Source organism: Emydura macquarii, unplaced genomic scaffold (assembly GCF_026122565.2).
Source record: "Emydura macquarii macquarii isolate MOO-44397 ecotype Brisbane River unplaced genomic scaffold, CSIRO-AGI_Emac_v2 contig_295, whole genome shotgun sequence".
In the NCBI taxonomy this organism is placed as follows: Eukaryota; Metazoa; Chordata; order Testudines; family Chelidae; genus Emydura; species Emydura macquarii.
The window spans coordinates 8,723,966-8,750,273 of record NW_027130432.1 but is presented as its reverse complement, the minus strand read 5'-3'; the positions used below and the strand labels follow the sequence as shown (position 1 = coordinate 8,750,273).

Here is a 26,308-nt window from a genome sequence, read left to right as displayed (position 1 = left end):
TTAATATCTTCACATGGAATAGGTCGAAGTTGTGCTTTGAAGCCATGTAGCTTTTCATTGGCATATGTCACTAATATAGTCTGACATGCTCATATTGTGTAAGGCAGAACTTAAGACAATATTTACTTCCTTTTTTAAAAAAAAATACTGGAATATGTATGAAAGTGAAGACTGCTGGGTGAGGAGCACCTGATCCTAAGGGATATTTGACATACTTCTTTTACTGTAGGTAGTTGCACAGTAAAATGTACTGGTAATGAGTTGTCATACTATTGTCTGAATACCCCCTTCAGCGCTTTTGAAAATTCCATTCAAAATCAAGAATCCTGGGTCCAAAAAAAGGCAAACAAACAATGTGAGAGATGGTTCCATCAGCTCTGGCACGTAATCACATGTAATAGGGAAGCAGCTTGAGAAATACTTTCTGTGGGTCTCTCGCATTGCTTGTAAATCTCTAGTGCTTCAGTTTTTCACCACTCTCCTATGAACCTACAACCTGATTCTTGTCGCAGCAGCTGTGCAGAGGATTGCACAGCTCTCACATCTGCATGTTGCTCTATTCAGCACTTTTAAAGTGTTTCTAAGACTCATGCATGTGAACATTGGGGAGCTAACTGCTGCAAAATGAAGACAACACCTTACTCAACATGTTGTGGCACATCTAGGTTACATAGTTCAGTGTAAGGGAAAAGCATAGATGATGACTGGCTATTGCCAGAGGCAGCAAGGCAGTATTAGGGAGAGAGCTATAAAAAGGCCAATTAGAGTTTGGTTTTAGAGTAACTGCCCTCATAATGCTTGCTTTATGCAAAACCATTGCATTTAATACATTGAAAAATAAATAGAACTATCCCTAGATTAAAAATACAAAGACTCTAATTTTGGCCCTTTAACTCATTTCTTTTTCTTTTCTTTTCTTTTTTTTTTTTTTAAATGCTAAAAAGCCCCCCTTTTATAGAAATGAAAACTCTAATTTCTCTCTCTCTTGCTTGCTTAACTACATGGATATTTGTGTGTCTCATTGACAAACTCCTTTCATTCAAAGATTCCAAACTTCAGTGATTTCCTCTGTCTGTCTTATAAAGTTGGCCATTTCAGGAATGGAGAGCAGCAATAAATTGCTAGTTTAGTGTGTGGGCAGAGTGTGAGTGGTGGTCATGGTGGCGGCAGCTGCCTATGATATACCAGAAGTTAGACTAGGTGATCTGGTGGTCTCTTCTGGCCTTAGCCTCTGATTCTAATAACACCGCACAGTCGTTTAGAATGGAAAGCATAGAATACCATATGTAATTGAGATTATTTAGGTGGGCAGAATGTAACTACAATATTTGAATTTTAAAAGGAATCTTGTAGTTTATTTTCAAAAGTTGCCATGGAATCTTAATGCACCCAAATGGCTGAAAAATTTACTATCTAACATTTAGACTAAATCACATTCTGATTTGGAAGTCTGATTACAAAAAGAGAGTTTTTAGCAACCTACAAATACTTTGGTAATCCACAAATGCAGACAAAGTACCTGATGTGTGAGTCCTACTTCTTTAGCAGGATGAACTCTGCATAGTCTTATCGTGGTATAATTCTGTATGACAATTATCACGCTGTCTGGAGTGGCTCATGACTGTGAGTGCTTACCTCAGAGAAGACTGTCAAAAAACAGGGCAGATACCTGAAGCTGGTGGTGTGTTCTATAATTAGATTTCACCAGGCCATTAACAAATGGTGAACTCCTGAATCGCTATACTAGTCGTACTATGGAGTCACAGACAGTTCCCTTAGATTCTTCAATTTATCTTGCCACCCACTCAAACTGGACTTTGTGATTAAAAAGGTCACTTAAATAAAAAAATCACACCACACTAGATTACTCCCAGTCCCAAGAGACCAGTGATTTACCCCAGATCAATTGGTACTGTGGATCTTACACCAAAGACAACACTGGTAGCCAATTCTATAGTAAACTAACTAAAGGTTTATTAGCTTAAAAAAAAGGAAACAAGAGTTATTGAGAGGTTGAAGCAGATATAATATATGTACAGGTGAGTCACAGTTTGTAATTCCAAATGGTAGCAGTGATGTACGAAATTGCCAGTTTCTCAAAAGTCTTTTCAGGATACCCAGATTGTCTCCGCTTTGCATCTGGTACACTTCTTTGTAGGAGTCCAAATACAAACCAGAGATCTAGGATCTTTCCTTGAGTCCATACGTACAGCTTCTTCTCACAGAAAACAAGCTGATGCCCACCCATGTGGGCTTTTCATTTGGTGGCAGAGTGAGGAATTCATTTTGAGTCTTTAACCTCTGATCATCACACACACTGACCACTTGCTTTGAAACTGGCTCTTTTCTGTTAAAGTTAAATTCACATTCTACAAGGCTTCTTTCTTGTTTGAGGGGTTATTTAGTTACGGGGGTATACACAGTGTAAATGTTTGCTACTACCATATAACAGAGTACAGATAAATGAAAACAATGCAGTAACATCCCTTTAGTTTTCATGAAGTTTAAACACCAAAAACGCTATTATAAATTTAACAATCACTTTGATCTATATTAATACACAGGTGAATTGGCAGAATCACAACAATAAAAACTTGCTGCTGCAATCAGTCACTGGTAGAAAGATTTGGGAAAGAATTACGATCGGAAGGTTTAGGGTTAACTACTATACCAGTTATGCAGATTTTTCAGTCCTGACACATCATCATCAGAGAGAAATCTTGACTAACAAGTGGCTTACTAAACTTCTTAACTAGTGTTCTTTCTAAAACTCCCCAGAAGGATCAGAATTTTCTATACTGATTTCCTCTCTAACAAATATCTATCTCTGTTCTCGTTCCCATTAAATGACTGGAAAAATAATAATTTGGATTTCATAAATGCTTTGTTTGTGTTGCAAAAAAGTGGCCCTCTTCCTCCCCTATATTCCCGGAAAAGCTTCTTTCTTGATGATTGCTGCTCCCAGAGCCACACCTGTCCTCCATTTCTATTAGGCAAGAACAGTTCTTATTGCAGTTACCTCCTCGCTTCAGTAAAGAAGGTGGGGACTGGATAGTTTGAAAGCAACATATATCTATCATTGGCAGATGCTGCTTTAGAAAGATGCTTGTCTTGGTATCCTCCCTCTGGGCACTCTGACTCAACTCTGATACATTTGTCTCCTTGGGTTAATGTTCTTGAATCAGTTCCAAACATACTCTAATTTCCTAGTTTTACAGGTTGATCATTTCACTCTTTTAGCTAATGTCTTGGTTTGTAAAAGAGAGACAAGATGGGTGAGGTAATATCTTTTATTGGTCCAGAAATGGAATAGTGGCTTTGCCAAGTTGCTCTTCATCCCAGTGTATCCATGTACTGCAAACATAGATCTTAGTTATGAGCTAAATGGTACACACAAAATACTGGGAATAGAAGCCTAAACCTTAGTATATGAGCACTTTGTAATTTAATAAAAGGACAACAAACAAAATTTCCCCAACCCCTACTTCAGCTCTTGCAGTAGATTGAAAGATAACAAGTTTTCTTTTCCTTCTTCCTTCTTCTGCCCACCTGTGTAGACTGTGAAGAGCTAATGAGGGAGAGAGAAGTTGAAGAAATTAGTTTTTGTATTTAGTTCTGAAATCTGTGAGATTAGCGGTCATTCTTATCTCTTGAGGGAGTGAGTTGTACAGTCTAAGTGTGGCTCCCAGGAAAGTTCTGGACCTTTTGTCTAAACACACACACTACCACATGAGCTCAAGGAGAACTTCTGTTAGCTGTCAGTAATATGGCTCTTTGTTTCATTGGGACAGCCTTACAGGTGACATGACCACGCTAAGACAACGATCCTGAGAAGACTTATACATGTGCATAACTTTATTCATTGCATGCAGTTCTGTAACAACTTGCAGCCTCTAAAGTTTAAGCACATTCATAAGACTTTGCAGGAATGAGATCATAATGAGAAATTACATTACATTGATATTCGGTATATCTGTGATACAACCATATAACGCTACAGTGGAGCAATAGCAGTCAAATTTGGAGACCACTGAGTAAAGAAACATGGGGAAACAGCATAGGGAGGCTTTCCTCCTCATGTGCAACTTCTTTATATGTGTTGGCAGGGCATAAATATTGGGATGGATTCTAAAGATTTTGATCTCACAGCATCTTCAGCAGTCCATGAAAAAACCTTATGCGTGTTTTTGGAAGTCTGACACTTCAGGCATCCTGGGAGAGAAAATGTTTTGTATTGGATTAAAATAACTCTTGGTTGTGGAAGAGGAGAGTGTTTGTTTGTGGGAGCAGGTCATGGGTAGAGGTCGTAAGGATAGGGCTGTGAAGGATTTCAGGAAGTAAAATTTTTATCCCATTGTATCAGCTGGAGTGTTTCTTTCTTATAGCAAATCAGAATTGTTAGAGAATGAACTCTTGTTTATTTAGGAACTTGTGAAAGGTAAGAAGGTTTTGAAGGGGGAGGTAGGAAGATTGGGAGAAGGAAGGCAACAGCTGTCTATTTATAAATTTATTTATAACGGCTCTGAGTAGAGCTATGAGGAGCTGCATTACTTACTATATATTGCAACAATGAGGAACTCAATATCTGTTCTTTTAGTTAAATTTTGTCCCTCTCTAGGAACAACATATGGTGGTGACTAGTGGGTTGTCCAGTGGCATCCATAATAAGTTGGACTGGAGTAGCTAGATGGGGAAGGTTCTTGTCTGATTCTTGAAGTGTTTGGCATGCTCCTGACAGGTGGGTGGGAGGGAGTTGGGTCTCTGGCTAGTTCAGGGGAACAGTGCTCCAGTTTTCCCCCTGGTACCTGTTTCCCAACTTCAGGCTGGGGTGTATAGGCAGGCCACCATAGGGGCTATAGGACTCGTAATCAAGGGAACAGAAGCTTGCCCCCTCTTTCATCTCCTTCTGTTTTGAGGGGAGGTGAAATGATATGTGATACATATTCCATGTGCTGTTTGAAGCACTTGTGGGAGGGGCAACATAAGAACTCCAAGTCTCAGAGAAGGCAGGACATTCAACAAGTAGATCCAGCAAAACCATTTTTGTTTGTGAAACTTATTTTGCTCTCTGCCTGTGACACAACCAATTCCCGGCCCCCCGGATCACACTGCCAGGCCCAGATCTGGGCTGAGGATTCTGGACAGCAACAGTATGATGATTCTTTGGGATCCAACCCAAACTTAATTGAACCATTTTATGTTTTTTAAAAGTGTAATGAGCTCAGGGAGGGGAAACCTGCTGTTGCCACAGCAGAGCCCAGCTACTTTCTACCCTCAGTGAGTTTACATAGGTTTATGTTTCCACTGCTCTTCGCAAGGAATATGGCAAGACTCTTTTGAAAGCTGAGATACCCTTTCATGGACCCAAAGGCTGGAGTTCCCTTTAGCTCATGAGGGCTTTAGTTCCTTTGGGAAGATATAAAAGGCAGGAGAAGGCAGAAGCGTGAGAGACTTCCTGCGAAGATGAAAGTGTGTGGGTACAGTGCATGGAAGGGGTTGAAAAGACCTATCCTTTTTTGTCTTCTGACTTTTTAGAAAAAATTAATGGGGGGAAGGGTAGAGAAATCCTCTTAAAAACTACTTTATGAAAAGCACACTCCTGTTCTCCCTCATTACAGGTACTGGCTGTCGTCCTCCAACTGGTTAGGCTTGCACTACAAACAATGAGACAGTGTTGAGTAAACACAGCAGTACCACTATTCATTGCAATCAATAGAGCCAGTGCTAAAGATCACATTGCTAATGAAAGTTTGTCCTTGAAACACAGAGGGGTGAGGAGAGGGAATACTGAATACCGTGTGAGCAAAGTTGCACTTAGCCTAAGACTTGACTTTAGGGGGTATAACAACAAGAACACATTAACTAGTATATAGAATTTGGGGATAGAGTTCAACCTTGTCTTTCAGGCTGAAGTAACCTGTTCAGTGAGTACTGTTGTTAATGCCACAGGCCAGTGGGAGTAATGAGACGACATCATAGAGCTTCTAGTAATATAGGTTAAAGGTTGGAAATACTACACAGGTTTTGTAACTCAGGGACTAGTATTTAAAAAAAAAAAAAAAAAAAAAAATTTCTCTAGGAGAGGTGTTTTTAAGGATAAACAAAAATTTATATTGAGAACACTGAAGGTACTTAACAGACCACCACTACAAGACTTTCAGGTTCTGGAAAACTTTTTTTTTCCATTGTCTTATTCTTGACACACTTCTCCACTCTATGGGTTTTTAGGATTTTCATCTGCCATTACTTCTACTCTCATCTTATATGAATTGGGATTTTATCCCTTTTGTAGTGGGTGGCTTGCCTCTTGGTTACTGGTTTTGCCCTTGTATTAGGAGTAGGTTTTGTAGCCAAGTTTTTTGGATTGGTTAATTTTTTTAGGCCTTGTTCTTAGGGTTTTGCTGCTTTAACTATGTCAGCATCGTTAAAGTGGCAAACTCCCCTCATGAGGACACAGTATAAAAGGGCTTATGCCTGCATAGCTTGTTCTGGTAAGGCACACTTATACTGGTATAACTGCATTTACTGTAAGACTTTTAGTGGTATAACTAAATTGAAAAAAAATCACACCACTAAGCAACATGGTTATGCCAGTAAAACTTTCAAAATGCACACTAATCCTTAGATTTTAAAGGTTTGGTATTGGGGGGTTCTTTTGTGCACTTAGACCATTCAGAGCTCTTCTCTTAAATAAAGAGGCCACCCAGGAGCATGCTATTGAAGATGGTTCTTAATTTTGGTTTCTTTGTGTGTGGATAGATAGTTGCCTATGAAAGGGGATCAATGTTATGTTTCCCATTGCTTTTTATTGTGAACTCATTAAGGGTGTGTGTGTGTGTGTGTGTGTGTGTGTGTGTGTGTGTGTGTGTAATCTGCATGCAGCCTCCAACAAGTGGCAGTGTTCATGCTAGCAGGCAGTATTCAATAGAACATATATCATCATGAAAATGGAGGAAACTTTTAGAACATGAGCCTTTATGGAGAAGATCTTTGCGAATCCTTGTGCTCACTGTTCAGGAGCTTCAAAATGCACTAACCCAGTCTGCTTCTTGTACAACTCATCCTTCTTCACTTCCTTAAATATTCTTAAAATAGTTCTTGGGGACAGAAATATAACCATATCCAGGTTTAAACTTCAGCCCATGAAGGGGAAAGGAATTAGTATTCTGACACTATGTATTGCTCTACAGTGATGATCTTCCAAATATTCGTAGCCATGTGAGGGGGAATTACCTTGTTCCTGTAGGAGGGCGGAAGAGAGAACCTTTCTCTCCATCAACTTCCATGTTAACCATGAAAGCACATGGTGTTTTGGTAGGGTGTCTGGGATTTTTAAATGGTTTTTGAGGGTTAAGGCAAGTCCAGAAAGATATGCACTATAGTTTTCTCTTCTTCCCACACAATCTGTTTCATCCTCACTCTTTTTATACAAAGTTTCTGAGCTTCACTTCAATCCTATGGGCTTTCCCTTCCTTAGTTTTTGTCCCAACAAAAACCTTCCATTGTGTGCGTCACTAAGACTAGAATAGTCAAAACTTCTTTGAAACTTGATTTTTGAGCCTGACTTCTCTAGCAAATTTGTGCGGTAGCTTGTTTAATTTCCATTACCTGATCCAACGGGAGAGAGATTTAGTCTGAAGATGGGAGGTATTTTTTCCTCAATAGGCAAACATTTCAGTAGTTCTCAATTGCGTCCCATCATGATAGTATAGTGGCAAAACAAGCCTAACAATAATGGAGTATGGGCCTGTTGTTTTATAAACCTTTGGAATTTTTCTTACACAAGTAGCACATCAAATGACTTACCTTTGGCCTTTTCCATATATATATATATATATATAATTTTTTTTTTTTCAACATTACATATGAAAATAATTTGATTGTGTTTTGAAGATTGATTACCATGAAATTATGGAGGCCTGAACCATAGTTTTGCCATTTGTGCTTTACTGTGTTAACCTGAGCTTGATGCCATAGATACCTGTAGCTGACAGGCATGAAACTATTCTGGCTTCTGCACATTTCCACCTAAGAAATAATTAATCAAAATTAGTCATAAATGCTCTAGAGTGGCAGGACTCAGGCAATTTTTTCTCTTAGGTAGTAATTTAAAAGCTAGTCTGACACTCTCTTCCAGAAAGAATTAAAAACTAAGCAACCAGCTGCTGTTTACTTTCCAGAACCAAACCCAGTTAAAATGAAGCAAGAAATGTATACACAGTTGAAGCTCCTCTCATAAGCTTATTGCTTTATGCTGTTTGAGTCACTATACGTTATTTACCTGCTACTGTAAAGTTAGTTATGAAACATTTTGTATTAACTTTCTTCCCCTCCCCCACCCCCCGGGCCACTTTTCGCCAGTTTCCATTTGTGTGTTACCCTACTTCCCCAGCCTATCTATACCCAGTAAACTAGTATTAAACTAGCCCCAGCACAGTTCAACTTCTAACCTTCCAACACTTTTTTCAAATAAGTTTTCCTTCACCATTTTACATTCTTCTACATTCTGTTGACTGAAAGGCTCTGACAAAACTTTATTCTGGGTAATGCCCTTAATATTTTTTTCCTTGGATTTTGTCCCACCATTGTAAGAGCTACATGTGCTTTTTATTTATTTATTTTCCCCCAAGACTCCTTAGTTTTTCCCCAGCAGTAAAGCATTGTGTCGTCAATCATATCAACTCCTGAAACTTGGGTTTCATGGCACCTGAGCATGAGTGAAGGGTGGAAAACTTAAAGGGGAGAGTCAATTTTAAAAAAACTGACATTGAGAAAAATATCCATAAACATAAATTTTTAAAATTAATCCATCAAAGAGTCCGGTAGAAACACTACCAAAAGCTTCTAAATCAAGAATCGACTGAGACTGACAACACCATTGACTCCAGCACCCAGTCTGGGAAATTCTCGCCAACCCACCAACTCCTGAGGAGGTCCGCAAAGCAATTAAGCAAATGAAGAACAATAAAGCATCAGGTTGTGATGGCATACCAGCTGAAGTACTGAAAGTGGGGGGTGAAGGGGAAAGAAACACTGACAAACAAACTCCATTTGCTGTTCCTCAGAATTTGGCACACTGAAGAAATCCCTGATGATTTACGCAATGCTAACATCATCACCATTTATAAAAAGGGAGATAAGGCTGGCTGTGGCAACTATCGAGGCATTGCCCTCCCCTCCATCACTGGGAAGATTGTTGGTTGAATCTTATTGAGTCATCTGCTCCATCTTGCAGAGGAAGTACTCCCAAGGTCCAATGTGGCTTCAGACCATTATGAGGCACCACCAATGTGATTTTTGCAGCTGCGCAGATCCAGGAAAAATGTCATGAGCAACACCAGCTGTATACGGCCTTTATTGATCTGATCAAAGCCTTCAACTCTATCAGCTATGAGACTGTGGAAAATCATGTCAAAGTTTGGTTGCCCAAGCAAATTTACCACTGTTATAAGACTCCATCATGACCATATGACTGCCTCCATCCTGTGCAGTGGCTCTATCTCTGAGCCCTTCCAAACTGGTGTAAAGCTAGGTTGTGTACTGGCACTCACTCTTTTCTCCGTTTTCCTAGCAGCTATGAAAATGCTAATCCTAGACCATCTCCCACAGGGCTTTGGCATCCAATAGCTGACTGATGACAACTTCTTCAACCTCTTTCACCTCCACGCTAGAACCAAAGTAACACTGGCAACAAAAACCGAACTCCAGTACACAGATTATTATGCTGTACTTGCACATTCAAAGGAGGATCTACAAAGAGCCCTCAACTGCTTCTCTGAAGCTTACAAAAGCTTAGGGCTAACCAAAACAAAAGTTCTCTACCAACCTGCTCCCAGTCATTCATCGGACCCAGCAAGGAAGATCTACATTGACAGAGAGGAACTAGAAAATGTAGAACACTTTGCCTATCTTGGTAGCCATCTCTCACAAAGGGTAAACATAGATGTTGAGATTCAGCACAGGATCCATTGTGCCAGCCTGGTCTTTGGCAGACTGTTCCACAACCACGACATCAGAACACACACTAGACCAACATAAAGTGGGAGGATTGCCGTACTAACATCAGTGTCCTCACAGAGGCCAACATCTTCAGTGTTGAGACCTTGATTATCCAGCACCTGATGAGGTGGAGCAGATGCTGCATGTGCATGCCTGATGCAGGCCTATCAAAACAATTGTTGCATGCCCTACTCACCAAAGGAAGAAGGAAATGGGGAGGCCTAAAGAAACACTTCAAAGAAACACTCAAGACAAACATCAAGAGACATAGCATTGACATCACAACCTGGAAGACGGTAGCCCAAGATAGGGCTACCTGGTGAAGACTTGTCAAAGAAAGAATGATCATTACTGAGGAAAATCGCCTCGCTGTGGTCACAGAAAAATATCAGACAACTGTCATGCAGTAATTGTGGCCCAACCCTGCCTTCCAACACCACCTGTAACATCTGCAGTTCAAGGATCGGACTCCTCTGTCACCAAAGGACCCATATTAAATAAAACCTGTGAAAGAGGGATCGCTGCTGCTGTAAATTAGTTGTAATGAGACTTTTGTATGAACTTCCTCCCCCCCACATTTTTCACCAGTCTTCACTTGTGTGCTATCCTAATTCCCCCTGGACTATCTATACCCAGCAAACTAGTATTAGACTAGCCCCTGCACAGTTTGATTTCTAACCTTCCAGCACTTTTTTCAAATAAGTTTTCCTTCACCATTGTACGTTTTTCTACCTTCTGTTGACTGAAAGGATCTGACACAACTTTATACTAGGTAATGTCCTTCATTTTTTCCCCCTGGATTTTGTCCCTCCATTGTAAGAACTACATGTGATTTTTATTTTATTTATTTATTTTCCCCCAAGACTCCATAGTTACTCTTTCCCCAGTAGTAAGGCATTGGGCAGTCGGTAATATCAACTCCTGAAACTTAGGTTTCATGGCACCTGAGCATAAGTGCTTTTAAAGGGGAGAAAGAGTCAATTTTTAAAAAACTGACATTGAGAAAAATATTCATAAACATAGAATTTTAAAATTTATATCCTGCATTTAAAAAATAAAAAACAACCCAAATGACTCTTGTTCTTTTCACTGAAGAAAATGTGTTGGAATCTATAACATCAGAGCTCTAAGCCTGCTTTAGTTTTTTTCTTCTGTTTGCCAGAGGTTTGGACTGGGTGATGGATGGATCACTTGATGATTACCTGTTCTGTTCACTGTGGTTCCCAACCCATAGTCCCCCGTGGCTCCCCTCCCGCTGGTTGCAGCAGGGAGCTGCTGCCTAAGTACCCAGACGGAGTGTATTGCCGGTTCCGGCTCCTTGTTGCAACCAAGGGGATGGGAGATCAGCACTCCCCTCCCCCTGGCATTAGCAAGGAGCACAGCAAGGTGCTCTGCCTGGGTCCTTAGGTGCTGGGGTCTCTGCTGGAGCCAGAGGGAAGCGAGTACTGATCTCCCATCCCCCGGCTGCAGAAGGGAGCTGCTGCCTAGGGACCCAGGTGGAGCGCATGGTTTCCCTGCAGCAGCCAGGGGGACGGGAGATCCTCGCTGAACTCCTTCCATCTGGCTGCAGTGAGGGGGAGGGGAGCTGCTGGCAGAGATTATCCCTCAGCATATGCCAATTATCAAGACGATGGAATGGGTTAGTCTTTACAATTAACTGATTCCATGATACGTTAATCAGTTTCTTTCATATGAACACTGGATATAGATTAAATTGACTTTAAAAATGAGCAGAAACTCTACTGCATCCTAGCTATTTTACTGACATCGGAGTGGCAGCAAATGCAACAGTAATAGGAGATAAGATTAATATCCATTAGCAAGTGACATAATATTCCTCAAGGAAGATATTTATAGTGATTGTAAACTCAGTGCTCAGTTTTGCTTCTATCCGATATTAGGGTCATATTTTACTCTTGTTAAACTTGCAAATTCTGAAACTGATTTTAAAATTGGATTAGAACTATGACTCGGTTTGGAGAAGCAGTATATCAATTTATAGTATGCATCTTTATGGCCCCCGTTATCATAAGATCTGAGTGCCTCAGTCTTTAATGTATTTCTCACACCACCTCTGTGAGGTAGAATGGGAACTGAGGCACAGAGTGAGCAACTAAATAATTGCCCAAGATTACACAGGAAATCTGTGGCAGAACAGAGGATTGAACATCCTTCTCTTGGTTCCCAGGCTAGCATCCTAACCTCTGGACAGTGCTTCCCAGATGTCTGTGCAATAGGGCAAAAAAACAAAAAAATATAAAATTTCAAGTGGGAGGGTTCGACCTGTGTATTTTCTCCCTAATTATGTTATTAACTTTGAAGCTTCCCCCTTGTGGAGGATTATAACCACTAGAATGTTTCTTTTTGTGCCAGGCCAACTCAGAGTAGTATCCAGATACAGTAGCTCTTCTATGTTGCCAGAAGCAGAAAGAAATTAGCCATAACTTGATGGATTATACTTTTTTGCACATGGTGTTTTCAATACAAGGTCACTATGTACCCATTGTCAGCTGTGTGGAGTAACAGTTAATAGCTGAACAAAGGAAAAGACTTACTATAGATTCTCTGTTTAAAAGTTACCTGGCATAATGAAGGTTTATCGTGCCTGCAAATACTATTGAAACACAATCTACACACCTTTTTATAGTATTGACACACTTTAAATTCTTCATTGCATGGATAAGGCAGACATACTTAAGAATTAAGGTGTAAAGGAGCAGAAAACTATTGGTTCAGTTTAAGGATTGAAACTGAAATGTGGATCGCTCATAAAAAGGGCCCAACACACAAAGTGCAAATGAGAATATTCCTGAAGTCGGTGAGTGTTGGAACGTAGAATATTGTAATGCCTATGCCTAGTAATAAGCTGATGAATTCTGTTTATAAGATTTCACGTAGTGTGTTTAAGCATTGCCAGTAACTCTAATTGACTTTTTTAAAAGGGCCATTGGAGTTTTTGAGCTGTTGTTGCTCTCCTGTTGGATACCTCTAGTCTACCATTACTTCTCACCAATATGAGACTCTTGGAGACTCTTGTATTGTAATGGGATTGTATGCGTTTTTTAAAAGTCTTTAAGTGATGATGGCATCCACGTATGGACCCTTATCCCAACCACAGCGTGAGCAAAATGCACATGTGCAAGGGGCAAAGGAAGTCTCCTCTTAGGGTCTCAGTACCTGTGACTCCCATAAACATTGATTTTTTTTTTTTTTTAGCAATAGGAGTTGTGGTTATTTGGTCTCTCTCAGGATCAGGCCCTGGGGCAAGGGTTATGATAGCCTTGCCTATCCAAGCAGAAGCTGTAGGATTGCAATGACTTTCTTATCTCAGAGTTTTCACGTTAAAATGTACACAATGTGTGATTTGTTTCAAAATACAACATAGTACTTCATGACACCATCAAAAATAAACCTGTCTTGTGGCTGGCTAATTTTTTTAACAATTTGATTCTGTTCTTTCACACTTCTTGTTATTGCAAAAGAAGACAATACATGAGATGCTGCAAGCAAAAAGTGACCCACGCTGAAGTTAGACTCAAAATCAAAATTGCTACCGTGTATTTTACACAAAAAAGAATAAATGTACATGCTTTAAAATTAACTTGAATTTAGCTGGATATAATCAGACAGTTATTATAAATATGATTATATTATTCAGTGTATGTGACATTCATCCCTGCTCCAGGCCCTCTATAGTACTGAATTAAGAGAAAAGTTGAACATTTATTGTTCATGTGTATGTAAAACCATGGGTTACATGTCTGCCTCAGTAAAGACAGAGTGAACTTATTTAATTTGGATTCCCCTACCCATCAACTGCCAGCCTAGCATTTGTATGAGTATTTGGGGTTTGGGGGGGGGGGGGGAGGGAGAGACAGGGAAATCTAAACAGTTAGTGTCTTATTTTAGCTCTTTATAAATCATAACTATGGAAAAAGCCCGCTGAAGAATCCTCACATTTCTCTAACATCCACAGCTTGTTTGTTCAGTCATAGGTAAGGCAACATGAAGGAGGCTGTGTCATTTCAGCCACTTGGGACTGATCTGAAGAAAACATAGCAGTCTGTGCTGGCTCCCATCCAGCATGCTGCTGGCTAAACATGTCTCTCCACTTCTCTGTACTCTCAGCTACATGACCAGAATCCTGTTCAGCCAGTTTTTCAATCTTGCATTCAAACACTCCCTTCCCCTCCCCCCCGCCCTCTTCCTCTAAGAAGCATCTTGGCTTCAGAGAGGTTAAGTACAAAGCAGCTTGTTTGCAACAGAACTTCTTTCTGTTGAACTTTTTTTTTTCACAGTTGGACTACTAAATGATTTCTCTATGCATGAAATGATTGATTAAAGCATCGCCAAAGTGACTGGCCCTGCAGAATGCACACACAAAGATGCTCTCCATGCTCTGAGGAGCTTACAGTCTAAAAAGACAGAGTGGCTGTGAAAATGCACTGAGACACCCAGATGATATCAGAGTTTTTTTTTTTATGATAGTGGGGTGGTGTCAGCATGTTGCTGACAGACGCTAGCATTTGTCAGACTTGTGGAAGAAATGAGTTTTGAGGGCATGTGCCTTGCATGTAAAAATAGAGGAAGGGCATCGCGAAAGAAAAGGGTAAAGACGAGTGAGGAAGTGAGGTGGATTTCATTAGTGGAGCCAAGGGCACAGGGGGAAAGTGGTAAGAAATAAGCAGAGATACAGACAGCCTGCTGTACAAACTACACTGAAGCCTACAAAAGCCTGGAAACCATAGTGTAAAGCTGACTCTGGCTTTAATTTTCCCTGTAACCTGTTGCAGCACACACACAAATGCGTGTAATGTAATTGTTTTGAGGTGGGCCCTGAAATTCTTAGGCACAAGAGGGAAAGCAGAAGGCAGCATTTTAACTGGAAGCCTGAATTTCCTGGCTTTTATTTCAGTGCAGTTTGATAACCTCTTCTATAGTGATGTGCTCTGACTCTATTTGAATAGACACTGGACTTGGCTAGAACTGTTTCCTTGAATCTTTGTAGTTCCCTATGTGACGCGGTGGTAAGGAGAGTTGAGATTGAGCTACTCTGTTCATATTCGAACATCCCAGACCTCAGCACCTGTTCAGATTGTTATGGGTGGAGGAGGCCGGTGGGACTACTCTCTGCTACTTTTTGTTATTCCTCTTAACCAGTCGCTCAGTATGTCTTTATTAAATTAGTCTTTGAATCTGATAATTGTCAACTTTCTACGAGGCAGTTTTTAGCTGGTATAGTCTAAACCTCTGTTAATTAAAGTGGGTGATTGTATCAACAATACTGACAGTCCCATATCTCTAGCTGTAGACATGGGTGTTGCTACATTAGTTTTCACTGTGACTGTTTATAAAGATGCAGTGTAAATACCCTGTGATCATTTTAGAAAAACAACCCACCTTGGACTTGGTTCAATCCATTTTGCAAATGCTGCCTCTATTCCCTCTCTTATCCCCTCTGCTCATCTAGTATTGGGCTCATCTGTCACTTTACATAATCACTCTTCATTCTCCTGCCACATAAAATAGCTCTCCTGAATCTGTCTCCTTCACCAGCTCTCCATTCAATTTAAAATATCTTCTGCTTGCACTCCTTTTGTATGGACTCTCTGCATCTTCAGGAGCATCAGGCACAAAGCTCAACTCAAAAGCTAATTCTAGGCCTTTCCCCCCACCCTCCCTTTGCAAATGTTTGTTCAATATTGTATCTATCATAGACAATAGTTACAGCAAAAAGGATAAGGTGCTGCATGTAATGAGAAAAATCCTGCTCCCCACTTTCCACTGTTACAGGGAGGCTCTTGCTACTGCGCTGTGGATGTGGCAGTTTTTAGAGCTGCACCTCTAATGGGCTTCCACCCCTCTGGAATTTGCTTGTCTTGCTGTGGTGTTTATGCTGCAGTTGAGGTATTTTGAGCACTCTTAGATCTTGATCTCTGGGTTTTATGCAGTGGCTGAAAGAAACAATAACCTACTGTGTTTCATGTTCCTCAGACCTTTGACTCTCATCCATTCCAAATATGAATTCTTGAGCAGCAGGCTAAATATTCTAGGAGACCATCCTTCTGAGCCCATAGTGGATAGAGCTAGTTGAAACTTTGTGTATGAAAGAGAGACTGTAGACAGAGAGAGGTTGTGAAAACGTCAAAAGAAAATGATTTACATTTTTTTCACTTTCACTTCTTAAGAGGTTGAGGTTGTTTTTGTTGCATGTGTGTTATTTCTGTTTTGTTCCAGTGAAGAAAAAAATTAGTGAGAGGTGCGTGGGGTGGGAAATGTTCTCTCACTTTCACATTTGTTTTTAAAAAATGAAAATTTGGAAGAAAATGATGCTTTGAGCCCCCCACTGGCAAAGTGTGTGTGTATGTGTGCGTGTTACACTGGAAAAAGAAAAAAAATTATTTTTGTTCTTAAAATACACTTTTCCCATGGAGGTTGGAGGGAAAGATGAACAAGTGAGAGAAATCTAAAAGTATCTTTCCCAAACTTACTGTCTCATCCCCTTCCCTCTTTTTTTACACAGCAAGAGTGTGTTGGAGGTGGGGACAGAGAAGAGTGTCTGGTTTTTAAGATTAAAAAGTGAGAAAAGACCATTTTACTCAAACCTTTTAATTTTTTTTCCAAATTTTCCTTGGAGGAGAAGAGATCTCTTTGAGAGATGGGAGAAATGTCTTACTATTAAAATTGTTTTTCAAAATAATTTTTTTTAATTTCAAATTACTTTTGAATTTTTTTATCAAATGAATTTTTTTGGGGAGGGAAAAACTGCTTGTCCAACTTGTTTTTCATTTAAAAATACCCCCAAATCTTTCATTTGAAGAAATTTAAAGCTGTTCTTGTAACATAACCTTTTAAACTGGCTAATCTCTTTGTGGATTTGATTGCTTTAGGGAATAGTGAGACTGTGCTACTGGTGCAAAATGTGACTCTGAACCATTTTAAGATTTTGGTTCATCTCTTTCCTGGTGTCAATTTCATTCAGCAGCCCTATCTGAATGTGGAAGCCAACTGAACTCCTGTGAATGCTAGGAGGGAAGGGAAGGGAAGGGCAGAGCAGAGTTATTTAGAAGCTGCAGGCATGCAGTTCCATGTGCAAAATGTGTGTAAATTATGCACACAATTGCATAGGTGCTGGAACTTGGAGTGCTATGGGGGACTACTGTGCCTCCTCTCTTGAAGTGGTTTCCATCATATTCAATGCCTCTCAGCACCACTACATAACTTGCTTGTGCAATTACCATCATGGCAAGCAAAATGAGCTCAGTATATGATTTTCACAGGATCGTGTTGTCTGCTGTGTGGGCGCAGCACCAAACACAGTGGGACTCTGATCTTTACTCCAGCCTTTGGGCACCATTGCAATTCAAAAACCAAAGAACTCAGTCTCTGTTAAATTGTGGTACTAAGACATGTAATTGTACATGTAAAATGTCTGAAACTCTGGCCCTAAAACATTTAAGCTACAGTTTCCAGTGGTTGCCAATGGCATACCAAGGATTAGTAAATGCTTAAAATAGATATGTGCTGGGTAGGAATGAAAACCTGAGTATTGATACTCAATAGCCTTTGTATAGAGTGGCACAAAAATACATGCCTCAAAATGGTTGTGTTCCAGGTTCATGAAACAATTATGTTGTTTATTGACTGGAGTAGGTTTCACAGGCTGAGAGAGGCTGTGCGGTTTGCTATATAGAATCTTACTAAGCAGATCAGTTCATATTTTGGGAAGGGATCTATACTGGTCTTGAAGTACAGAGTTTGTCTTCTCGAGACTATATGTTGTATGTGTACGTGCCTTCTGTGCTACTCTAGTTACAGTGGCTTCTGCCCCAGTAAACTCTTACCCTGACTCTCATTCTGTGGTCACAGTATGAATCAAATGTTCTTGGTGCCACGCTACACACCTATAAAACAAACTGTAGAAAAATACAGCATCTCCAATTATTTGTTTAATGTTAAAGGAGGCAGATTATCATTTTTCTCAGTTCAGTAGTGTGCGTGCATGAAAGGTAAATAATTTTAGGCTACGACTTTGGCAGCTATCTTGCTGAACAGTGCAATTTTAGGTCAAATCAGCATATCAAAGATATTTGTACTTTTTTGGCATGAGAACCAAATCCTCTTCAGATTCAAACCGCCCAGTTGGTTTGGTGTGATTTTGGTTTTGTTTTAATGAAAGGGATTAAACAGTCAATTTTGAGTTCCGAGCTGCCATCTCCACATGAGTGCAAATGCATCCTCGATAAGAAAAGGGCTAGGAGGGAGAAAAGCATCATTAGTGACCTGGCTGCTTTGCTAGGAACCTGCCACTGTACAGTTTGTAGGCTCGTGGAGGTACTTAACCTTCTTCCTTCACCTCTAATGATCCATCCATGCAAGAGAGTATCAGATGGGGCAGAATACTTGAATCCTGAATCTGCTGAAGAGTAGGGGCACCTGAGAGGAGTCTGGGAGGGGTGCAAGGATGTAGGCCTGCCTGCCTGTAGCTCCTGCAGGGGGAAGGAAATAAGGGAAAGGAATGTTTGCTCTTTTGATCCTGATTGGTCCCTCCCCTGCACCAGCAGCTGATGGGTCTATTCCCTTGCAGCTACAGCTGCAGGCTCCCATCCCCAGGGAGGGGTTCCCATAGGGAGGTGCTAACGGCTGCTGCTGGCTCCATCCTGCCCATCCACCTCCAGGGAGTACCCCTACCCACACTGCAGATATCCCCTGAAGCTCCCCTTCCCTCAGGGTCCTATCTGTGGGAACCTGAAGTATGGTAAGCCTAGTGCCAGTGGCTCTGACCTTACCCTATGATAGCCACTCAGAGGAGGAGAATCTCTTTCTCTCTCTGTCTTTTCAGGCAGACTCTTAGTAGAATACATCCCAACATAGGAGGCAAAATTTAGTCCTGACATAAGCTGGTGGAACTCCCATTGAAATCAGTAGAAGCTGCGCCCTTTCAAACCAGGACTGAACCTGAACCTTTAGTTTTTGCACAGAAGTAGCCCTCATCTTAAGCTGTATGAATCTGTTAATATAAACACTTTTATATTAACCATGATGCCAAACAAGCTGCACCCTCCTTCATGTCCACTTTCAACTTTGTCTGCAAACATTAAAACAATAAACAATTAATTACCAAAAAAGTAGACCTAATGAGGGTGCTGCAAAAAGTACCCTGCTTTAACCACCCACATGCTCTGGCCTTGTGTCTCCTTGTTATGGCTTAGAGCCTGATACTGCAACTTTTGCTCACAGAGTTGATCTCATTTGGCTAATTGCTTGTATAATAGCAGCAGAATCAAGCCTTTAAAGTCTAATGTCTGCAGACCAGAGGCGGATTATGGGTCTATATAGTGCCATGTATGCCTGTCTATAAATGAATAGGTGAAGCCATAATGTAAAGATACTCAGTATTCTACAAAGCAAACTGCAAGGAAAAGCCATTGATAAGAGAAACGTGTATGCTGAATCATACTATTATTTATTGCTATGTTTGCGGTACAATGCATACATTCTTGCAGGGAGGGGGTTGCATCAGGGGGAAGTTTAAACTAATTATGTTTGTCCCCTTGAAAATTATCTCTGCTTATCGAATCAGTAAATAGTAGCTTGTTAGTTATGGTAATACATTTGTTAATTATTGTAGGGAGGGCCTCTAACACTGGTATATGTCAGAAGAATACAAATTAATGTACAAGGATGGAAAATAACATTCAACAATCCAGAAATCAAGGGCAAACAATCCTTTTCCTAGTGAGGAGGCTAAAAGGACAGGACAGCTTTGTGTTAATGTGTACTGTACCATATCTCTGACATTCTTTTGTCTTTGCATAGACTCTTACAAATCCATTTCTCAAGACATCAGACCTCAATTTATTTGGTTTTGATTAGCGTGCAATTGTTTAAATATCAATAAATTCTAAAGAGTAGGATCCTAGCTCTTAGGGTTTTTTCGATTTAAGCTTAAAAAAACAAAATAAGACTTGGGGCTAATTTAGGTCAAGAAGTGGTGTTGCAAAATCAGTGTTATGCTTGGTCTAATATACTCTTACTTTCCACAGAAAACTGTTTTGATAGTAAGGAGTTCAAATGTTTGAACCTTACTGTTACAGTTACAGCAGCTTCCAGCAATTTTAACTCCATTCAAATGCTATCTTTCTGTTTTTGTGGGGGAGGGGGAATTGTCCTTGTGGTCTAAAGCTCTGTCCTGTAAATGCTAATGTCTGTTTGCTGCCCTTCAGATGATGGGAGCCCCTCTCTTCTACCAGTTATGATCTTTCAAAGATTCACTGCATTTCAATTTCCTTTTTGTGTTTGGAAATACATTTAGTAAATAAAATGGTAAAGCAGTAAGATGAACTGACAAGCTGAACCATGAATAAAAATGAACTTTACCACTTTATTTTTAGTTTAGCCAGCTGGTATCCAGTGATTTGAAGTTACTGGGAAGAAGCTCTTATACACTCTGCACAGATGGCCAGTTACTCATTCGGCAGGTTCTGCACCCAGAAGCATCCAAAAAGGTATGAGATCAGTGTGAAAGAAAGGCAGTCCTCTATTTCAGACCAACAAAAAAAAAAAAATCCTGTATGTTACTTATACACCTGAGACATATAATCCTACTCTAGGAAGCAAATGGTTTCAGTAATATTTATTGGTGGCCCCTGTTACTAATAAAGCAGTTGCGTTGATTAACTCTAGAAAAAGTCGTCTTCTTGGCTGGGAGGATAGTGGCTATAGTAATGGGGCCCCAAAGGTGTTGAGTGTAAAGCAGAGAAAATATGGAAAGGCAGTAGATTAAAAGGACTCTTCATCCCTTCTCCCTATTCCCCTCTTTCTCCTGCAAAAATATTGGAGATAGAACTGAGTTTCTATCAGGTATAGGGATGGGTCTCACTCAAATGTGAGGTACTTCTCCCCCACACGCCATCCCCACAACATATTTAAACATTATTAAAACCTCTTTACTACAACCCTCAGACTTCGGCTTCTGTAATTTCCCAATAGGATTCTCATTACTTCTCTTAACGATTCGATCCTAACAAAGGTGAGTGCTATTGGTTGGATTAAAATTGATCTTCAAAGCACTAGCAGAGAGAGACTGCTGAATTTAGACCTGGATTATCACCTTTTCACTTTAGCTTGTTTATTTATGGGAAGGGAGGAATAATGTTTAATGCAGCACTTTTTTACAGAAATTTGTTATGTCCTACATTGGATCAAGTGATTGGAAAGTATGCTTTACTGTTTTTCATCCTGTGATGCTTACCTTTTGGAGTCGTCTTGCTTTTGGCTGAGGGCACAGAAGAAAAGATACAATATCCTAAATGGCAACCTTAATATAACACCACCACTAGGTTTTTAAAACTAGTAACTGTTTTGCATGGATTTACATCTGGGAAGCTATTCTGATTTGCAACTGTAGAGGCCTATATCCTTGCAGTCAGTAGCACCAGCTATTAGAAGTTGGTGATGAGAACTAAATTGGTCTCCCTTGATCAAAAGAGTGACATGCAGCTCTGTAATTAGAGTGGGAAAGAACAGATATCATAAATTTTTGTTTTATATGATATGTATAACTATGGTCAGGTAAGAGCCTTGTTCAGCCCTAAAAAACCTAATTGTCCTTTACTGGGATGTGGCATTCATAATATTGACTTATTTTCTTCCTTCCTTCTTGTAGAACTTCCTGCTGTCGGACTGCTTTTATTCATTTTATGATCTATGCAAAGAGTTTCACATGTGCTACCCCAATTCAGCCCCCGTGAAGGATCAAACTATCAAATCCATGGCAGAATGTATCCTTTGATGTCACTTCTAAACAAAAATTCTCCAAGCAATTGTTGTAATTTGCATCCCAGTAAATTAATCAAGAAGCTGATTTTAAAAAATCATCTCTGTGTAGAGTGGAAGAAGTCTTTAACATACCCTGGAAGATAGTGTTGTAATCTTGAGCTGTTAGTTTTCATAGAATCATAAGACTGGAAGGGACTTTGAGTGGTCTTCTAGTCTAGTTCCCTGCATTCAAGGAAGGACACTATTTCACATTTAGTCTTCTGTCTAGTAATGAGATTTAAAATGGGTTCAGTACACTTACAGGATTTTTTAACTCTTTGAGATATTGATACTAACTTTGCCTTATAAGAAAATGCCTACCTAGCACCTGAGTAAAATTACCTTCTCTGGGAAAAAGCACCTGAAGCTACACACACCCCTGCATTAGTGCTTGCAGTTGGTAATAGTTCTGAGCCTCTGACTCAGAGGCAGGCTGATGTAACATACTCCTTACTCCAAGGGAAGAATTTTATGGCCCAGCCAAACTCAGCAAAAGATCAGGTGTGTTTACCAGGGATAGTAGGAATGAGTCTGACTTTTGTAAACTCTTAACACTGAGGTGATGTCAGCTATCAGTAGTTTTCAGAATGTTGACCAGTAAAGTGAATATTAACTAGTGTAAGAGCAGAGTGACACATATACAGTGGTCACATGCTGCTGTTAAAGTCGATCCAATTGGATTGCCAGTTTGTGTTGACACTAACAAAGCCTTATAACTTGTTGACAATGATTGTGAAATCCTTTTTATTTTCTTTGACTCGCTGCATAGATATAGGCTTAGAGACAGATGAAACAGAGGAGGACTTTGGTGTGTGGCAAGTGAAAACCATGGTGGCTATTATTTTCAACATGCTTTCTGAAACCTGCAGTAAGTGGGATATTTGTGTGGGGTACTCTTGTGTAGAGGCAAAATATCTTAACAAATCATCAATGGCATTTTCACTGCTACTGAAATAGTTGGTGTTCAGGATTATATTTCAACTTCATCTCTTATTAGTTACAGATTGCAGATTTACTGACCCTGAAACTGTGAAATACAAGTATGAAACAGGTCCATGGTAAGTGCCTTTGTTGTGACCATTTTTAGTTGATGTGGGTTTTAGTTACACTAGGAAAGCTTTGCAGACATTTTCCATCATTGCAAACTAGTTCAGCCCCACTGGTGGTAGCATTGTAGGAAGCCCTAGTGTAGACAGACTGCCACTGGTATTTTAAGCACAATCGTGTAGCCCTGCACTGAGCATGTGCAATTGATATAGTGCATAAAATGCTGGTGGTCCATATACCTGTTTAAATATACTGGTTTCAGTTCCACTGATGTTGTTGAGTCAGTGGAAGATAAACATTTAGAAACTTTCTCTAGCATGGACAGGCACAGTATCTTGTACGCCCTAAACCAGTAATAACCTCTCATGCTATATACCATTTTCTTTCTTTCAGTACAAAGGGATGGTAAAAGAGAGCAATTGTACTGTACACTGTATTGCAAACTGTCTTACAAACTGCAATTGGAGCTAATGTAAGGAACAGAAGATAAGTGTTGGAGGGATTCTGGGTCCTTGGTAGAAGGGAGCCTTTGAACTCTAATGGCAAAAAGAGTGAGATCGCTATGTGATGTGTAAATGCTGATTACTTGCTGTCCACTCAGAGCCTATTTAGAAGTCTCCTACAGATTCTCTGACCTCTGTGGATTGCTGCTCTCACTCAAACTGTTAAACAAAAGTTGATTAGTGCTGAAATATTTTGCACCTTGACTCTTCCTCACTTTTGTTGCTGATGTCTCAACCAGTGTGCATTTAGGTTCATATGACGCCCCATTGTGTGGTGCACTGTGTATATTAATGAGTGGGCATTCAGAATCTGGTGTGGATAATTCACAGGGGACCAGGGAATTATTTTTCTTTCTCTCTGCTGGAATTTTCAAATCACAGTCAAGTTATAGAAAGGAAGAGGCTGGAAGGGATGGGGATAGGGAAAATCTACCACCTTCCAATCAAAAGTGGCAATTAAGATGTGCTTGCCCTTTGTAACAGTACCATGAAATGTATCGAGTTATATTTGATACCATTCTCTTTTCCAGGAGATTCTCACTCTATATCTTGACAAACTGTTCCTAAATTAATGTAATTCCTTCATCTTCTTCTAAGAGGAGTTAAGCTTTTATCTATTTGTGCTATTCTAAATTGTGGCTTGGGGGGAAAAACAGGGGGATCTAAAATGTGTTTTGCTTTTGAAAGAAATTGCAGTACTTTCTGCTGTCTAAAACCTATGTGATCTAACATAGTGTTGGTGTGCAACCATCTTCCAATGGACTGACCGTAAATTCATAAATTCTATCATTCCATAAATCTAATTCAAATCCTGCAGACTTGTTACTGTGCATTCTAGCTAATTTAAAACAAAACCAAAACACCTTTTTGGGTGATGGGATGGCCTCACAGAGTATCTCAGGGTAGTATGTAGGTGTTATCCATAGCAGCTTGCTTCTCATTTCAGTCGAGAAAGGGAATGATTAGAAAATTCCCAACACCAAATACCCCAGTAGTATTAAGAGATTCTCTGTGATTCACGTGCTGAATTGGTACTTGCAATGAAATTTGATGGTAAAAGTGCAATGGAAAACTTGGATTAATTATTACCTTGAATTTTATTATTCTCTTTTTCTGCAGTAGTAAATCTGAAGCAGTAGACAGTGAAACAGTAATACGTGCCAGAGGTTTGCCCTGGCAGTCTTCAGATCAAGATATTGCCCGGTTTTTCAAAGGACTCAATATTGCCAAGTAAGAGTGCCAGATTTGGTCTAATGCCATGTAACTTTGTTTTTATCATCAGTCTTTATTTTGTAATAGGAAGTCCCTAGCTTTGTGTTGTCTTCCTCATCCTTGCAGTTCACAAAATTCAGGAAAGTTTTCAACAAAAGATTTTGCCCTACCTTTACTAATTTGTCCTTTCTAGTGTGCAATAATTAGTACAAACTTGGAGCTATTACTAACCATCACTTCAAGCAAGACAAAATCCCTCTGTGCTTGGTTTCCTCATTGATAAAATAGGATATTCCTCTCACAGGACTTGTGGTAGAGTGAGGAACTGATCTAGGTTTCCTAACTCCCATACTTAAGGTTTAGTCTTTAACCACAATACCATCTTCACCCTCCTTACAAGACTATGAAGCAAACAAAGCATTTATTGAACAAGTAAATGAAAATAGGAGACTTCTTTCATTAGGACATGTACCATGAATTCACTTGTTGCGATCACTACGGGTACAAGCTCTGACTGCAGTAGTCAGGATTCAGTCAAAGATTCATATGAGCTAATTGGGGAAGAATTAATTTGGGGCTAATGTTTCAGGATTCTAGGTTAGCTCTTAGGAAGAATGGGCTCAGAAGCCCACAAGTGGTGTTTGGAAGAAATGTTTGTATAATTCTAATTTACAGGTATGCTAATTTGAAAAAGTGAGGAAAATTCCTAGACGCAGCACAGTAAACTGGAGGAGGGAGTTACTTGTAAATATGTATCAGTTAGAAGGTGGAAAATTTTTAGCACAATTTTATTAAAAATAATAATAATAGACTAGAAAGCCAGGAAGTGGTACATTTAAAACAAAATTTAAGAAGGGGAAAAGTTGGAAAAGTCTAGAAATGCAGAGCCAAGGTAATGAGAACAACCTTTTCTCTGGGTTCTGCAGCACCCCTGTACTTTCATTTTCCATTTGGTATACTCTTACCTAGTTTGTAAGATGTGATTTTTTTTTTCCATTAATGAGTTCACAAAGCTCTGAATAAGATTTCCTAAAAATTTTGAGAAAATCTTTTTACATTCTGGAAATCTGTTATATTTCTGCAGTTTGAAATGAAAGGTGGAAAACATGAATATTAGTTTGAGACATAGGTTTATATTTTGCACTTAGTGCACTGTGGCAATCATTAGACTGCCCTGCAGTACTGTATGTGAGGTTTCTATGTTAGGAGGCTTGTATATAGATAACATAGCTGTGTATTTAACAATATTTCTTTACTGAGAGGTACATGCCTTTTTGGAACAGTACAGAATAATTGCCCCAATAAGCATTTTAATACATGAAGGGGTCAAGTCAAAGTTCTGGTTGGTTGTTCCTGGGGTATAGCTGCAGGGATCAGAATTAAGGGTGTTTGGATGTACCTTAACTTTATATTTATATATTCTCTAAATTATGCAAATTTATTTGTTCAACTTGAAATTTTCTGGATTTTTAACTGCCATATTCTTTCAAGGATTTTTTTTTTTTAAATTACCGATATGAATTTACCATTCGAATCCACCTTTTCAGTTCTTTGTGAATTTCTTTCATTTGTTAACTGTACATCAAGCAGGTGAAATTTAAAATACTTTCTGCCTGTGAGAAGCCTTGTAAAGTATTGATGGTATGGTGTGATAAAACATTTGCCTCGCTAATCTACCAAAGAAGTGGGGGCAGTCCCATTTTTTGTTTAAATGATTTTTGAATCAA

General features: G+C 39.6%; 1 protein-coding gene across 9 annotated transcripts in view; it reads left to right on the top strand.

Annotated features, from left to right (window-relative positions):
* Window positions 1–26,308, top strand: part of ESRP2 (epithelial splicing regulatory protein 2) — a 94,143-nt gene that overhangs the window by 7,422 nt on the left and 60,413 nt on the right. For all 9 annotated transcript variants that reach the window (XR_010920449.1, XM_067551583.1, XM_067551598.1 and 6 more), the window contains 5 exons: window positions 20,394–20,507; window positions 21,668–21,782; window positions 22,589–22,687; window positions 22,817–22,877; window positions 24,489–24,599. Coding sequence is in view for 8 of the 9 variants with exons in the window: in XM_067551583.1 (XP_067407684.1) it covers window positions 20,394–20,507; window positions 21,668–21,782; window positions 22,589–22,687; window positions 22,817–22,877; window positions 24,489–24,599 (500 nt within the window). In the remaining variant the exon portion in view is untranslated. The remainder of the gene's footprint in view (window positions 1–20,393; window positions 20,508–21,667; window positions 21,783–22,588; window positions 22,688–22,816; window positions 22,878–24,488; window positions 24,600–26,308) is intronic.